Here is a 17,188-nt window from a genome sequence, read left to right on the forward strand (position 1 = left end):
AGACACTAAAAAAAAAAAAAAAAAAAAGACCATAATCCATTGGAACTAGAGGCCCAGATGTAGAAGAACAGTGGCTCTTACCCACTGAGCCATCTTTCCAGCGCCTCATTGGTTTAATTTTCTTGTGTTCACTGAGCAAAAAACCTCAGCCGTTTGATTCTGAAAAGTGGAACAGTGTTTAAAATGCCGTGGGAGATTCTAGCTCAACCCTGGGCCTAGCATAGCACACTCAGACCAGTGTGTGCTAGGTCTACCCTAGCAGGATAGGAAGCCACACACAGCCACCAGCATCTAGCTGGCCCCTGGCTTTAGAGAGTTTCAAAACAATGGGGTGTATGTGGAATGCCCCCAAGAAGGACTCCCCCACGCTTTAGTAAAGTTCCCAGCTACTTTAAGCTAATTAATTGGTCTCTGGCCCCAGTACAATTTGGAGGCTTTGATTTGTTTCTGCTTCTACACTGGCTTGCCTCCTGGACCAGCCCTGATCCCATGAAGCCACTCACAAACTGACACAGAAAGCGCTCCCCTTCACCTTTCACCTATCACTGCCACCAAGTTGGGCAGCAGTGGCCATATTGGGGGGTGGGGGTGGGATCTGGTCTGGGACACCAGAGTTCTAGGGCCAAGGCCGTGCCTGGCTTATTTTCGCCGGTGCTTCTCTGGCGTTTTTTAGTCCTTCCCACACGGACTTAATTTTCTGAACTCTCCCACAATCTGCCAGGCCTCAGAGCTTGCATGTCACCCCAGAGCCAAGGGCCTAACACAGCTAGCCACCCAGCCGTTGGTCCCGCCTCTCCTCTGGCCCCTCCCCAACCAACCTACGCGGCACCTCCCTGCCGACAACTCCCGCCCTCCACCAGTCCTGCGGCCATGGTTGCGCTCAAGGGCGTCCCGAAGGTGCTGTCTCCTGAGCTGCTGTTCGCGCTTGCGCGGATGGGGCACGGAGACGAGATTGGTGAGCTTGCAGGGAGCCGGCAACGCGGACCTCTGGCAGGGGTGCGATACATATTGGAGCCCTTGACCGACAGGGTCCAGGAAAGGTTGGGGCCACTGCTGCAGTCACCCTGCCCTTCGGAGCAGGAAACCACCCAGCTGCTTCAAGAAAGAGCTGAGCTGAGGCCTCCGATTGGCCCAGGCCCCAGAACTCCGAAGAGGGCAAACCGGGTTCCAAGTTCAGCAGCAGGATAATTCCCCGACCTCCCACATGGCCTCCCAGGCTGCTCCGAGGTCTGCTGGCTTCTGGATCTCTGGCCTGGTGCCCTCGGGCAAGGTGGGGCAGCCAGAGGGCTGGGGCGAAGCTATTGCTTCCTCCTCCCAGACCCTGGTTTCATTGCCTCATTCATAGTTTCTTTTGTCCTACTCCTCTAAAGGGGATGTTAGGGTGACGCGCTAACTGGAGCGGGAGGGATACTGGCCTGGCATGTGGACATCCCAGATGGTGGGCTGTGCTGATGCACAGGGATGTGTGGCTTTTGAGATATGTGTGGCTATGTGAGGTGACCATCCGGGAGGGAGAACGGCACTGATTAGAGCCCGGTCTTTCAGTTCTTGCAGATGCGAACTTCCCTACCTCTTCCATCTGCCAGTGCGGGCCCGTAGAGATCCGAGCCGATGGTGAGCACCATAGGGCTGGGGCGGTAACGGTCCTGGTTCTGTGGCCCCGCATTGTTGTTGGCTGGTTGCTTACTGTGGCCCTAAAATGGAAGTTTTAGACAAGGTGGGGGTTACAGGTCCTGGTGAGAGCACAAGTCTGAGCCCAGCCCTACCCTCCTAGGCCTGGACATCCCCCAGCTCCTGGAGGCTGTGCTGAAGCTGCTGCCCCTGGACACCTATGTGGAAAGCCCGGTGAGGACCAAAGGCTGTGCTGCTGATCTGGGCTTCGGTTTCCCCTTTGCCAGACTTCAGAGGGTCACAGGTCCCCAAAGGGTCCCCTCCCTCACAGGAGCCTGGGAGGGGCCTAGGCCCACAGAGCTGACCCCTGTCTGTCTTCCCAGGCTGCTGTCATGGACCTGGTGCCCAGTGACAAGAAGAGGGGCCTGCAGACCCCAGTGTGGGGCTACTATGAATCCCTTCTGCTCCAAGCTGGCTGCGAGGTGAGTGTAGCCCCAAGCCCAGGACCCTCCGCCTCCTGACCGCTTAGGAAGAGTGAATCATGGGAGCGGAAAGGGACCGGTATATCTGAGCCCTGTGGTCACCTCCCTCTCTGCCCAGGCTTCCTTCCTTCCTCCTCCTCCTCCTCCGCGCCCCTCGCCCCCCCACACCCAGATCCTGACCTGTCCGCCTTGGGAGTCGAGCCCATTTGAGCCAGAGGACTGTGGGCTTCGTGATGGGGGTCCCCTCTGACCTTCCGTGGGCGTACGCCTTCACCCTAGGTCTTGCTCTTTGCCGCTTTGCCCTTGCTAAGGTCTGCATGTCACACAGCCCACAGCCCTGCCTGGCAGAGGACGCACCCATTCTCCTGAGCAGGACCTACTTGAAAACTCTTGTCCTGGGCAGGGGACTTCCAGGGCCTACAGCAGTGGTTCTCAACCTGTGGATCATGGATCATAACACCACCACCACCACCCCCAAAAAATCATAGATATTTACATTACAATTCATAACAGTAGCAAAATTGCAGCTATGAAATAATAATGAAAATAATATTATGGTTGGAGGTCACCTCGGCATGAGGAACTCTATTAAAAGTGTTGCCACAGCATCAGGAAGGTTGAGAGTTACTAGTCTTGAGGCTTGCTGAGCAGAGTCCGTGCCCAGCTGGCACCTTGTCCATCACAGGCTCGGACTGGGATATGACAGATGCCCCACGCCTCTGGTTCCCGAGACCCCAGCATCAGGAGAACCAGAGCAGGTTCCATTGCTGCTGCCTCCTGGCTACCTTCTGATTGGGGGGGTGAGGGTGGGGACTCAACTCAGGAGTCCACCCGAGCTCCCTCCAACCATGCCACTTTTGTCTTCCAGAGAGCCCTGATGAAGATAGAGAGATTTGAATTTTATGAACGTGCAAAAAAGGCATTTGCTGTTGTTGCAACCGGGTGAGTTTCTGCCACATCCAGATGACTTACCCAGGTCCCCGGGAGCTGCCTCTACCTTTGCTTTGCCCAGAAACAGAGGAGGGATTTGGGCAGCTGAGCCTCCGAACAGTGTTGAGCAGGAGAGATAGAGGCAGAAAGGCAGCCGCTTCCACTAGGGGCAAAGTTGGAGTCTCAGCACCCTGACCGTCCTACAGGGAGACGGCGCTCTATGGGAACATCATCCTCAAGAAGGGGACTCTTGATCTCGGACCCTCATAGAGACCACTCCAGGCCGAGAATCGGCTATGCCTGAACCCAGTCAGTAGACCCTTGGCAGCACCCAGACCTGGACACCATCCTGGGGTTCAAGAAGTTGGCAGATCTTGAGAGACTCAGCTGATCCTGACAAGGATTCCTCCTTCTCTGATATAAAAATTGGGGTGGGGGTCCGGGGTGGTAGTCACTGTCAATCTTTAAAGGTTTTATACTTGTAAGCTTGTCTTGTGGTGATTTCCGGGAAGGCCATCAGCTCGCAGATAAGCAGCCCCTACCCATTCTTGATAAATCCTCAGGTGGAAAAGCCACATGGGAAAACAAAGCATTGGGGCTGCTTTGAGAGCTGGGAGCTGTGCAGAAGCTAGGCCCAGGTAGGAACCTGGGAACTGAACTGGGTCTGTGGCTCCAGCCTGAGCCTGGGCAAACAGTTGGGTAGTTGATGTTGGGTAGGATGCACAACAGGTTGCCCTGGATACTTGTGTGGAATGAGAGCATCTGCATTACCCACTTGGGTTGCAACACACAGTGCCTTAACTAGGGCCAGTCTCTGAGCTCCAAGCCAGAGGGCAGGGGGCAGAGCTGGGCTGCATACTTTGGAAGAAAGGATGCTGACACTCAGAAATGATTACTCAGCTGCTAGGGAAGGTAGTGCTGACTTCCCTGGTTCAAGGTCAGAGAGGCCTGGATGTGGGCTGGATCCCAAGCCTGTGGTTAGTAGGTTGAGCACCCCATTACCTGGCATGAGCAGCTGTGTTAAGCCCAGGAATTCCGATGCAGCCTGCCTGCTTCCAGCTTTGAATCCTCAGTTGTCCCAGGAGGTAAAGGGATCAATGGGGGCTCAGTGCAGACTTAACGAGCAAGATTGGAGAGGAACATAAGGAGGGCCAGAAACAGTTTCCCTACGGAATACTTAGACTGGGTCTCCTGCACTTGTCTGCAGACTCTTGGCCAATGTTCACAGCAGCTTTGTACTAGCCAAAAGCTGCAAACAGCGGGGAGTCCGGTAGTTGAGTAGACAGTCCCTATGGTGCAGCAAGCGTTCTTAGCTGCTGAGCCACCGCTCCAGCCCCAGGGTGGCCTGTAGGAGGAAATGCTCACAGAGGTTCCTGGCTCAGGCAAAAGTGGAAAGAAACCTGAACACAGATACTACCCTGGCTCAGTAGATGCTTTGGCCTCAATAAAACACCAGGCACCTGGAGTACCAGCATCTGCAGGTCCTCTGCTTAGATTCAGGGAATGTAAAGGAGAGACATCTCAAATCTCGATCACGGATCTGACCTCTCTGGCCCTGGACAGAGTGTTCCCTGGGCAATGCTTCCCGACCACCTGTTCCTGGACCACTCCAGAGGTCTCTAGCCATCTAACCTGATGGAGGAATGACGTTGAGAGGTTTGATAATAATCTGTACTGTCAACTCAGTTGGATTGAGAAGTACCTGGAATATCTTTTTAAGACTAATGTATTTATTATGTACAGTATTCTGGCTGCATGTACACCTGCACGCCAGAAGAGGGCACCAGATGTCATTATAGATGGTTGCTGGGAATTGAACAGAGGGCCTTTGGAAGAGCAGCCAGTGCTCTTCACCTGAACGTGCCCTCTCATCTAATCTCGGAAGCTAAGCAGGGTTGGACCTGGTTAGTACTTGGATGGGAGACATCCTGGAATAGTAATAACGCACCTCAGGCTAGGTCTGGAGGTACTCAAAGAATTACCTATGCAGGGGAAGGCCTGCCCCGGATGTGTCCAGGACTAGACTAGGAGCCAGAAGTGATAAAGTGGAAAAGGAGAGCGACTGTAGTGCCCTTATGTGGGATTTGTGCCACTTGAGACCTGGGCAGGATTTCGGCACCTCTGCAGAGGCTACTCTGCTGAATGTGGGCCATGAATAGATTCATTTAGATTCCGAGTCTTAGCAGGATGGCAGGCCGGGTACCCTGAGATGAGAGCTATATCTTAACGTCACTGTCAGAGCCTTGCAGCTCATCTTCAGGACCCTGGACTTACCTGTAAGATGGAACACTGGGCTGTAATGTGGGGGTGCTAGATTTAATCTATAATGTGGACTCATCTGCAGTGTAGGGGCTGTGGACTCAAGTAACAGGAAGACCCCAGATTCATCTATAAGATGGAACACTGGCTCCTGCTTTGCGGGCCTGAGAGACTAGGGTGCACGTGAGCCCTCTTCCCACTCATGTCGTTGGAGGAGCGGGGACAAGAGCCATACATACACAGAGTTCTAGGTGCTTGAGGCCAACAGATGCCCCACACAGCTACATGGGGTCTGGTTGCGTTGGCATGGAGAGCTGGTGGCCTCTCTCAAGCTGTCTGTTCTACCTGAGCTACGGGAGCTGAACAGTATGTGGCTCTGTGACACCTAGTGCCTCCCACTGCAAGGGTGAGATTGGTAGTCACCCCAGTACCTATTTCACGTATGAGGTAATTCACATGAGTTGTGCTTAGGCCCTCTGAGACAGGCCATGTGGAAGGACAGACACCCCAGAAAGATCCAGATGCTGCCCAGAAAACTAGGACAGAAAGTGTGTGTCCTGACTCACTCTGCTGAGCACCTGCCCAACTAGGTGTCTATCTGCCTGTGTCCCCGTGCACATGCATATGTACAGCCACACACCTCTATCCCTGTGTTCATGTGAAGCTGTGTTCCTGCCCACCACTGTACCCAGGTACCTTGTAAATATACATGTGTGCACCACCTATGTATATCACTGTAACTATAGGAAAGATTAAGCTTTGTCTCAGGTGGAAGCAGTCTTGGCGGGCTTTACCCTTGAGGCACACCATGAATACCTTGTGAGAGACTGTTTGGAGCCTTCCTGGGCTTGGAATTCAGGAAGCCTACCTAGGAACCCCACCGTGGCTATTGTTTTCCTAATTGACCCTCGAAGGGAGAAGGGACCGCCCTTTGCATATGACTGGAAAGAGGTAGAAGGAGAGAGGAAGAAAAGCGCGGAGAGAGAGGAAAGGACCGGACCAGCTCGTGGGACTGAGACACCTAAGGACCCGTCCTGCCGAACGGATTCCAGGAGGTTTTAATCTTCTGTCCCTTTAACCTTTTTTTCCTTCTTGTATATGCTAGTTGGGTTGTATAATAAAGTTTAATTGTTAATAAACTGAGCCAACATGTAACTGTACCTGTTCATGGGTGTCTGCACATTTAGCTATGCATCTGTGCACATGTGTGCCTGTGTACATGTGAAACTGTGTACCTGTGTACCTACACACCCGTCAACCTGACTCCCACGCCACCTCCTACACCTTCATCAAGCATTTCCTTGCTCAGACTCTTCCGTGGGAAGTCCAGGATAGGTTTCATTTGCCTGCTGAGGCTGAGGCTGCGAAGTGGTCCCCACACTGACTGACACACCGACACACCGAACACTACCTGATATTAGAGAGATGGGCCCAAGGGGAACTGTTTATGAGCTGAGGGTCAGCTAGCTCTTATGCCCCATGGGAAAGTTTTGATGAGCCTTCTCCCTCCTGGACACAGCTGCTGTGCCCCATGGCTGTTGCTCTTACAGACACTCATGGCTTCCATCAGTTTGCAGGTGTTTATTTTTTCTAGCTGGGGAGAGTCAGGGGTCACAACAACCTGGACCTCAGGGCAGGAGTGGGAGAGCGGTTAGGCCTCTTCAGAGTCCTCCAGAGAGTGGGCGAGGTGGTCAAGGTCCTCCTCTGGTCCCTGGAGCACCTGACGATGCAGCACGGCCCTCATCTGAAGTACTTCCTCATCCTGGACCTCCTCAAACGTGGGATGGTCCAAGCTGTCAAGATCCGGTTCTGGACCCTCAAGGGGGATCCGAAAACGGCTCAGGATGTCATCAGTCTCCACCCAGGTCATGGCATCTGCGGAGAGGCAGAAGTAGATGTGGCTCATCTCCCTCACAAGAGCCTCCTATCTAGTCTTCTGTCCAAATGAAAAACCCGTGAGGAGGCCTTGGCCCCACTCTGACCTGGGTGCTTTTCCTCAGCGGCTGCAAGCTTCTGCTTGGGTACTGGGAACAGTGCCCCCAGCTGGTTGTCCTTCTCCAGGGGCTCAATGGCTCTGGTACCCAAGGCCCTACCAGCATGAATAGGAGTGAGGGTCACACACAAGGTAGAGAGAGTTAGACATGGCCAACCCCACTTGAGAAGGCATTCCCTGCTCCAGGCAGCTGCTGGCCCTGGGAAGCTGCTCCACACCCACCCACCCATGGCTTTGTGCACCTAGCATCCCTAAAGCAGTAGGTGCAGGCATGTGGTCCAGGAAGATCAGAGCCTTCCCTGAGCAGGGTCCTTAAGAGCAAGGGAAGTAATATGCTGTTCTAAAACTAGTCCATTGGAGGCTGCAGGGAGAACCAAGTGGGGAGGGGGGGATGGCCAGGGATCTCTGGTGTGCCTGCTCCTGGGACAGAACTTCCAAGGAGGGATCCCTGTGGGGTTTGAATATCACCTTCTAGAAGCTTCTTAATATCCGTGTTCTCCATCCCCCGAATGCACCAGCCCACACTTGCCTTCTGGGGGCACTTACTTCTCTGTTTCTTGTTCAGGGATCACATGTTTGCCTTTGGTCTTGACAGGGCCCTGGGAAAGTGAGTCACAGGTGGGGATTTTTGCTAGTTAATGGGCCAAGGTTGGAGGACACCCAGGGAGAGGCCTCTCTCAGGCCCACCTACAGCCAGAACTTGAGCTCAACCTGTGTTTCACGCTAGGGGATAAAGGGCCCCGTTGGTAGCAGAAATACAGCTAAGGCATTTAGGACACCAGCCTGTCTCCAAATGGCAGCCTTCCTGAACACATGGTGGCCAGCTCAGGAGAAAGCAGAGCTCTTCCGCAGCTACCTGAAGCTCACTTTGAACTCTGCACCTTCACTATACCCCAGTTTGGTTTTTTTTTAATTCCACTAATTAAGGGTGTGTTTGCCCTGCCCCATCCTGGCTAGTGGCCCAGAGGGTAATCAGCTCCTCTGAACTCAATATCTTAATGAGATGGTGTACTAAGAAGGAAGTGAGGCACACGATGGCCCTGGAGGGAGTGCCCTGCTCTGAGGAGAACTGTGGGTGGCTGTGGAGGGTGGGCCTCCCTCATCCTCTTTTGCTGCCACATGTGCAGACTGAGTGGACTTGGCCCAGGGGCAAGCTCAGTACATTTCCAGCCAGGGCTACTGTTATCAGTCTATAGACCATGCCCTAAGTAAGCGTGCCCAGGTAAGGATGGAGAGGACCCATCTCACACAGGGACTTCCTGGGTGTTTTGGACACCCATGTCCCCACCTATAATTACCTGTGTCAGGAAACCCATATCCTCCCATCCTGGGTTACCTGATTGTCATGGAAGACCATGTTCCTCCATCCTGGGGTCACCTGGGTGTCATGGAGGCTCACACTCCCCATGTGGTAATGTGGATAGGATGGCGACTCATGTCCTTTAGGTTACCTGGGTGTTATGGAAGTCCATATCCTTCCTTACCTGGTAACCTAAGTGCCATGGAGATTTGCCCACTAGATCTCAGATGGACTCAGACCCTTCTCTTCCTAAGGTCCCTCCTCGGGGCTTACCACATTCACCACACAGCCTCTGCCTTGCCTCCCCTCTCCTTGGGGCAGAGAGAAAGAAGTCCTATCCAATATTCCCTGCTAACCGGGACAGAGGTTGGCAGCCAGCGGTGGGGCCAGCTAGTGGGGCCCCTGCATACCTGGTGTGCTGGAATTGCGCATGCCTCCCACAGCAGCACAGCCAGCAGACAGGTAGCCAGAAGAAACCTAGGGAACCAGAGAGGGAATGTGAGGTGGTGAGGGGTCACCCCAGCTCCTGATGATGCTCCAGTCAAGACCTACTGGGGCCAGTGGCATGAGTCTTAGACAGAGAGACCAAGGTAGGTCCCTGCTGATCTATTGGCACAACGTGACTCTGATCTCACAGGAAAGGGCCCACAGGCAGGATAGGTAAGTAAGATGCTCACAACACTCCTGCTCTGTGTCTGTGTCTGATGCCAAGTTCTCTATCTGTGGAGAGCTCCATCCTCATGCGCTAGGCAGGCTCTACTAAAACAAGACACTGGCATTGAGTGCTGAGGGCTGCAGAGACTACACAAAGATACACATGGAGGCCCTCGCCCGATGCCCTGCCACAGTATCCCTGAGGCCATGACCCATGGTATAGGGAGTTAAGTTCTGGCAGGCTTTCAGAGCCAGTAGTCCCAGCCTCAACATGCCAATGGAAGGAATTCCAGGTGGTTTTGAACATGTGGTTGTAAAGAGGTGTGCATGTGAGTGAGGTATGCATGTGCTTGTGGTATATGGTATGCATGTATGTACATGTGTTTGCATGGGGTGTGTGTGTGTGCGCGCGCACGCACGCATGTTCATGCTGAAGCCTCAAAGAAACTTCTCCTCTGTGTGATTCAGCACTTTGTAATAGGGTCAAAGGACAGCAGGTGGGGACCTGACCATATAGAGTTGCATAACCCTGACTCACCTCAGGACCACTAAACAGAGGCCTATTCTTTTTCTGGGGGAGGGGGGTTCAAGACAGGGTTTCTTTGTGTAGCCTTGCTTGGCTGCCCTGAACCAGGCTGGCCTTAAACTCATAGAGATCTGCCTGCCTCTGCCTCCCCGAGTGCTGGGATTAAAGGCATGCGCCACCACACCTGACTAAAGGCATATTCTTATGCTGGGCGGAGAAATGAACGTGGAGACCCTCATCCTAGCCTTGGCGCTCTCTCTCTCTCTCTCTCTCTCTCTCTCTCTCTCTCTCTCTCTCTCTCTCTCTCTCTCTCACCTCTACCTCCATGATGATTCAGGTCCTGCAGGGACCCCAGCTCTCTTTGAGAATCAAACCCTAGCTCCTCGGTGACCAACTCTCAGGTTGCCTGATTCCTGCCCTACCTCTACCCTGCCAGCTTCAAAGGCCTGCTACATAGTCCCCTGCCTCCCCTTCCCTGCCACTGGCCCTTTGCTTTTGGGGCCATCACAGCCTGGAATGTGGCCTCTTCCCAGGGTATACTTAGGAGCTAAAGCTTCACTGGCTCAGAGACCCTATGGGACAACTCACCCCCCCCCATGTGTATCTGGAGGCCACTGAGGCTGCTCGTGGGGGTAAACCCTGAACCCCAGGTCACCAAGGGTGGGTGTTTTGCAGAAAAGGGGTCTTTCTTTCCCTCCCTCCTTCTCCTGACCTAAGACCCTCCCCTGGAATTCTGCTTCCAGTGGGGATGGAGCAACTCCCAGGGCCTCCCTCTAAGCCTGTGTCCCTAACCCCACAGCCAGGCCCACCCTGATCAATGCCCCGCTACTAGCTTTTATGGATAGAAAAATTAGGGCCCAGAGGCCATGGTGTCACCTCTTCATGACTGGGGCTCCCTCTCGGTGCTGAGGAGCTCTAGGAGAGTGGAGAAGCTGCAGATCTCAGTGTCAAGGTGCCTGGTCCTCTTCCTCCCAATGCTGGCTGCTTAGGGCTTTATCTCCCCTATGTGGGTGTGTCTGACCAGAGGTCAGGGGCCAGCAATCACTGGGCCAAAAGCCACCCTGCCCCACCATTGAACTTGAGCAGTGAGCATGAACTGAGCCCCCAGGAAACTGTTGATCTAACCTGCCCACTTTGGCACCAGACCTCCCACCAAGGTACCACTAGCTCCTGTGTTCCTTCTGGCCACCATAGCTGAAGTCTCCTCATAGGTAGGCACTTAGCTCTGTGCCTTCACATGTTGCCCCTCAGCCTCCTAGGGGGCTAAGCTTCAGAGTGCCAGCCACAGTACCCCCGTAGCTGAATGTCCCCAGAGCTGGCCCAGGATGAGGTTCTCTAAGATAGAGTGAAGATCATAAAAACATGAAGATTAGCTGGGCGGTGGTGGCGCATGCATTTAATCCCAGCACTTGGGAGGCAGAGGCAGGTGGGTCTCTGAGTTAGAGGCCAGCCTGGTCTACAAAATAAGCCCAGGACAGCCAACGCTACACAGAGAGGACCTGTCTTGAAAAAACAAACAAACAAACAAACAAACAAATAAAAGCTGGGTGCGGTGGCTGCACACCTGCAATCCCAGCACTCGGGGAGGCAGCGGCAAGTGGATCTCTGTGAGTTCCAGGCCAGCCTGATCTACAAAGCAAATCCAGGACAGCCAAGGCTACAGAAAGAAACCCTGTTTCGAGAAACCAAAACAAACAAACAAACAAAGCCCACAAGACTCTGCAATGCTTCTTAGCCCCACCCCTTTCTTTTTGGAACTTTAGGATAGAGCAGTTGTCATTCCAAGAAATAGCTCCAGCTTGAACTGCTCCCACCAAGCCGAGATAAATGGGCACATCATCCTGACAGAGGCAACTATGGTCAAGGCTCAGGGACTGGATGTCCCCCTGGTGGAGATAGGCCGTAACTGCAGATAGCCAGAGCTTCAGGGAAACGCAAGAATAAGGAAGCCACCTGGCCTGGCTGTGCCCCAGACTGTTGAAATTCAAAAAGACAACATGAGACAACACCGAGAAGGTAGTTAAATACATAGTACCAAAAATACAAGTGTAACAGTCCTCCTCAGAGTGATAGGGACAGGCAGCAGCATTGGAGGAAGGCATAAGCCATCCCACCATGGTCCAACCTGCTCTCTGAGTCCAAGGTTGCCTTGTGTGGTCCTTTGAATAAGACTGCCCCCTGCATAGGCTGATATAGTTTAACACTTTGGTCCTGGGTGGTAGAACTGTTTGGGAAGGATTAGGAGATATGGCTTTGTTAGAGGATCTGTGTCATTGGGGGCAGGCAGGCTCTAATGTTTCCAGTGCCCGTGCCATTCCCAGTTAGCTACATCTCCTCATCCACACCCCTGGGTGTGTGTGTGTGTGTGTGTGTGTGTGTGTGTGTGTGTGTGTGTGTGTGTGTGTGTGTGTGTGTATGCGTGTGAAGCTCTCAGCAACTGCTCCACAACATACCTGCCTGCTGCCATGCTCCCCACCACAATAGACGAAGGATAAAGAGCACATGCATATTTTAATAGACCAAAAAAAAAAAAAAAGCACCTATTTATGCTTAAAACAGGGGTGGAGGTGGAACTATGACTCAGCAGTTAAGAGGGTATCTGGCTGTCGCATGACTCAGTGGGTAAGAGGGTATCTGGCTGTCGCATGACTCAGTGGGTAAGAGGATATCTGGCACATGCTATCAGTTAATTGAAGGAGTCCTTCTCTGTCGTTATTTTTGTAATAATTCGCTGTCCTCAGACTCACCTGAAGCTGGCCATTGGTATTTATTTCATCTGCAAAACTCTTCAGTCAGACCATGACATCGACGATGACAGGTGAATTAGCTGCCCGCTGGCTGAGCATGAAAACTCTGTGTGCTGGTGTTGGGTCATGTGCACCCGAGTGACCTCCTGTCCTTGATGTTTAATGAGACTGAAAACTTAAACGTTCTGTTTCTTGGTTTGAGACTGCCTGAATAAAGTGATGGTTTTGTTAAAAAAAAAAAAAAAGAGGCTATCTGGCTGTCTCATGACTCAGTGGTTAAGAGGGTATACAGCTGTTACAGAGGACCAGAATTCAGTTTCCTTCATCCATTCTGGGCAACAAACACTTCCCTGTAACTCCTAGTAACTGCAGCTTTAGGGGACCTAACATACTCTTTTATCCTCCATGGCCACCTACACATGTGTGTGAGAACATGCATGCACACACACATGTATATGTATATGTGTATATGTATGTGTGTAAAATATTTTTTAAATAAAAAAAATAACTAGGGCTAGGCTATAGGTTCCATTCTTCTTAGGACTGAAGGTGAGGAGACTAGGAAGAGTACATTCAAAACCTGATTTTAAAAAAAGGCTTCCCCATGAAACACACAGTAGGCATCTTTATTGTCTACTTGTTTTTGCTTTGTCTTGTTGAGACAGTGTCTTGTTATGTAACCCAGGCAGGCCTTAGACTCGTGACCTTCCTTGATTAACTTCCTGGGTACCAGCCTTACAGGTGTGTATATCCTGTGCTGAAAGCCTCAGATTTAGCGGTGAAAGGCGGACAGGTCTCTTCTTAGACTGGGAGTGAGCGGAGAGCGCCTGCCTTCTCTTCTTCGTTCTGTGTGTGCAGGAGCTTCAGCAATGAAGCTCAGGGACGCTGTGCCACCTCAGACAACAGAGACTCAGGAGGACACACACTGCATGAGCTCAGCTTGATCTGGAATGGAGAAGGTTGAACTCAGGAAGTAGAAGGTGTTATCACCGGGCACTAACTACAAGTGGAAAGATGAACAATTTACAGTGGGGGAAGTCAAGGAACAGTGTGGACAGTGATGCATACATCAGCTAGCACGACTGCGGGGGTCAATGTACAGTGTGCATATGTGACATGAAATGTCATATATCTTGAATATATACAATCGTCATCAGCTAGCTGTTTATTATTGTGTTAGAGGCTTTCTAGAGAAGCTTTCTACCTCTGAGCTACATTTTCACCTCTTTCAACCAGTTATTTTAAAATAAAGAAAAAAAGCCAACTGTGGTGGGACATGCCCTTTAATCCCAGCACTGGGAAGAGTCAGGTGGATCTGAGTTTGAGACCAGCCTGGTCTGCATAGCAAGTTCTAGAACAGCTGTGTACAGAAAAAAAAAGAAAGAAAGCAAAGGAGGAAGAAGAGGAAAAAAAGGAAGAAAGGGAGGACAGGAGGGAAGGAGGGAGGAAAGAAGGGAAGGAGGAAGGGAAGAAAGAAGGGAGGAAGGAAGGGAAAGGAAAGGAAAGAAAAAAGACCAGCACTCAGGAGGCAGAAGCAAGCAGATTGCCTGGTCTACAGAGTGAGCCGGGGACAGCCAGGGTGACCTAGAGAAAGCCTGTCTAGAAAAAAAGAAAAAAGAAAAAGAAAGAAAAGAGCTGAACATGGTGAAGAATACTTGTAATCCCAGCACTCAAGAGATTAGGCCAAGGAGAATAACAGGTTCAAGGCTAGCCTGGGCTACATAGGCAGAGGGAGATAAGATTACATTCCAGGGACTGGGGAAGTGGCTTAGAGGTTAAGAGCACTGCCTGCTCTTCCAAAGGTCCTGAGTTCAATTCCCAGTAACCACATGGTGGCTCACAACCATCTATGATGAGATCTGGAGCCCTCTTCTGGTGTACAGGTGGACATGCAGGCAAAACACTGTATACATAATAAATAAATCTTTTTAAAAAATTACACCCCAATATATCTTTATCTTTAGTTTCATAATAATGTAGTCTTGGGAGGGGTCAAAATTGCTGCAAGCAAAACATATCTATCTGCCAATAGAAGAGAGAGAAAGGCTTTCGAGGAGGCAGAGGCAGGTGGATCTCTATGAGTTCGAAGCCAGCCTGGTCTACAAGACAGTCAGTGTTTCAGGAAAAAAAAAGTCACCTCCTAATTTCATGGCTGTGGTAGTAAAGCAGGAAGACCCTTGTACTGGACTGTGACCACTGATAAGTCTGCGGGTTTTGACTACTGGGTTCACTATCTGACAATTAAAGAATTAAAAGGCAGGAAAGATTTAGAGCACAACAGGTAGCAGCTGGGAAATCTCAAATATCCCAGATGCCAGCAGACAGAACCTGCAGTTGAAGAAAGATTTTACTGGGGGCAAGGAGACACATACACGCATGCAGCAGACACACAGAAAACAAGGTCCTCTGCAAACTCAAGGGGATTCTGGAAGCCACAACATCCAGTGTCTTCTCTAGGGCTGGGATTTTTGTTTTTGTTTTTGTTTTTTTCTTTTTTAAAGATTTATTTACTTATTTGTATTTATAATTATTTGTATTATATTATTTCTACCCACATGTGTGCCTGCAGGCCTGAAGAAGGCCCCAGATCTCATTATGGATGGTTGCGAGCCACTATGTGGTTGCTGGGAATTGAACTCAGGATCTTTGAAAGAACAGACAGTGCTCTTAACCAGCGCTCCCCCTCCCCCTGCTTTTTCCTTCTTTCTTTCTTTCTTTCTTTCTTTCTTTTTCTTTCTTTCTTTTTTTTTTTTTTTTAGACAGAGTTTCTCTGTGTAACAGCTCTGGGTGTCCTGGAACTCACTCTGTAGACCAGGCTGGCCTCAAACTCACAGCGATCTGCCTGCCTCTGCCTCCCAAATACTGGGATTAAAGGCATGTGTCACCACCGCCCAGTCCAGGGCTGGGATTTTTTAACTGTAGAGTCTCTGAAGAATCTCCCTCCCCTAACTTTGGATTGGTCAGTTTGAAGAAAGAAAGGGTGGTGAGCTGGCCCACACCTATTACCTAACACGCCCTGGGGGCTTGAACTTGTTGAGCTGGTCCATCAGCAGGGAGCCTGGTGGAGGAAGAGAAAGCTGACAGGCTTTTGTGTCAGGTCAGAAGAATGAAGGAGCCAGCCATGCCCCTTTCCCTGTCTGTCTCTCTGTCTACCAGGTTGTCCGTCTAACTCCTAGTCTTGGACCAAGAGCTGGGCAGTGCTTTCACAGCTGAGTGGATGCGGCTGACCACAGTCCTGGAGTGCCAGAACACCGTCCTTGACAACCTGGAAAGTGGCCAGTGTCTATGAGGCTGCCAGGCACTCTGAAGGCTCAGAAGATTTTTGGCAGCCAGCAAAACCTACCCTGACAATAGATAGGACCTTTGAAATGGTCCTGACCTCATAACATGGAAAAAGTAACAAATTTAAATATTGCTGTCATGGTCCCACTTGCTACTTACTTGGAGGGATTTGTGTGTGTGTGTGTGTGTGTGTGTGTGTGTGTGTGTGTGTGTACAAAATTTATTATTTCTAGATTTTTGCAGAGCCCAACAGTGGTCAATAAAACTGTTTTATAAAAACAAACAAACAAGCAAAGCTGATAAAAAAAAAAAGCCTGATTGAAACATATTTAGAACATCAGAGCTGATCTTTCACTAAAGAAGACATGCAAAGGACTATGGTCCTGTGAAAAGATGCTGGGCTTTGGTCGCTACAGTAACGTGGATGCAAACTGAACATCGCAGCGTGTATGGCTGCTGGGATGTTGCTACTGGCTGAATGTCTCCCCTAAAGTCCTACATTGAGGTTCTGATCATTTAGAAGGTGACTATATTTGTAGACAGGGTCTTTTTAAGAGGCTGGTAAATGTTAAGGATTATGATGAATAATCTTTTTTTAAAAAAACTTTTTTTGTTTTTGTTTTTGAGACAGGGTTTCTCTCTGTAGCCTTGGCTGTCCTAGACTCACTCTGTAGACCAGGCTGGCCTCGAACTCACAGTGATCCGCCTGCCTCTGCCTCTCGAGTGCTGGGATTACAGGCATGTGCCACCACATCCAGCTTAAATATCCTTTTTAAAACATATATATATATATATATATATATATATATATATATATATATATATATATATATATATGAGTGCTCTGAAAAAAAAAAAGAGTGCTTTGCCTGCACGTACACCTGCAGGCCAGAAGAGGGAATCAGATCACATTACAGACAGTTGAGGGCCACCCTGTGATTGCTGGGAATTGAACTCAGGACCTCTGGAAGAGCAGACAGTGCTCTTAACCACAGAGCCATCTCTCCAGCCCAGTGATAGGTAATCTTGGTTGTCCATTTGACTTCATCCAGGATCAATTAAAACCCAAGCTGCTGAGAAGAAGAAAAACCCTAAATCTTGGTGGCAGTCCAGAAGAAAGGACATGGAGGAATCAAACTGCCTTTTGCTTGTTTGGCCTCACTCTCGCTGGCAAGTTCATCTATCCTGTGGCTTTGGCATCAGAATCAACCTGTGGTCTGGATTCCAGCATAACTGGCTATCCGCAGCTCTCCAGGAATCCTTCAGGCCTTCAGAACCAGCCTGGGATTGCTGAGCCATCTAGCCTCGAGGACAGAAAGATTGCTGGATTCGCAGCCTCCAACACTCGTTGCTGGACTAACCAGATCACATCCTCTAAGCCAGTTTAATAAATCCCATATGTGC

General features: G+C 50.7%; 2 protein-coding genes across 6 annotated transcripts; one reads left to right on the forward strand and one right to left on the reverse strand.

Annotated features, from left to right (window-relative positions):
- The first annotated feature begins 710 nt into the window (after positions 1 to 710).
- On the forward strand, positions 711 to 17,188 carry FUOM (fucose mutarotase). 5 transcript variants are annotated; one of them, XM_084755737.1, is made up of 6 exons: positions 711 to 955; positions 1,546 to 1,614; positions 1,775 to 1,845; positions 1,995 to 2,093; positions 2,962 to 3,035; positions 3,352 to 3,527. In XM_084755737.1, exons 1-6 carry the CDS (start codon positions 736 to 738, stop codon positions 3,506 to 3,508), a joined length of 690 nt encoding a protein of 229 aa, XP_084611863.1. In that variant the 5' UTR covers positions 711 to 735; the 3' UTR covers positions 3,509 to 3,527. The 5 variants fall into 5 exon arrangements, with proteins under 5 accessions (XP_084611863.1, XP_084611861.1, XP_084611860.1 ...); XM_084755735.1 differs by lacking the exon at positions 3,352 to 3,527 and adding an exon at positions 16,837 to 17,188 and having other exon boundaries at positions 725 to 955; XM_084755734.1 differs by lacking the exon at positions 3,352 to 3,527 and adding an exon at positions 15,659 to 16,024 and having other exon boundaries at positions 725 to 955.
- Positions 3,661 to 14,455, reverse strand: PRAP1 (proline rich acidic protein 1). The gene is made up of 6 exons (XM_084755782.1): positions 12,503 to 14,455; positions 8,986 to 9,052; positions 7,822 to 7,874; positions 7,265 to 7,371; positions 6,432 to 7,157; positions 3,661 to 6,016 (listed from the first exon to the last, which is right to left on the reverse strand). Exons 1-5 carry the CDS (start codon positions 12,514 to 12,516, stop codon positions 6,934 to 6,936), a joined length of 465 nt encoding a protein of 154 aa, XP_084611908.1. The 5' UTR covers positions 12,517 to 14,455; the 3' UTR covers positions 3,661 to 6,016; positions 6,432 to 6,933.

Source organism: Acomys minous (genome assembly GCF_964271855.1).
Source record: "Acomys minous genome assembly, chromosome: 2".
Classification (NCBI taxonomy): Eukaryota; Metazoa; Chordata; class Mammalia; order Rodentia; family Muridae; genus Acomys; species Acomys minous.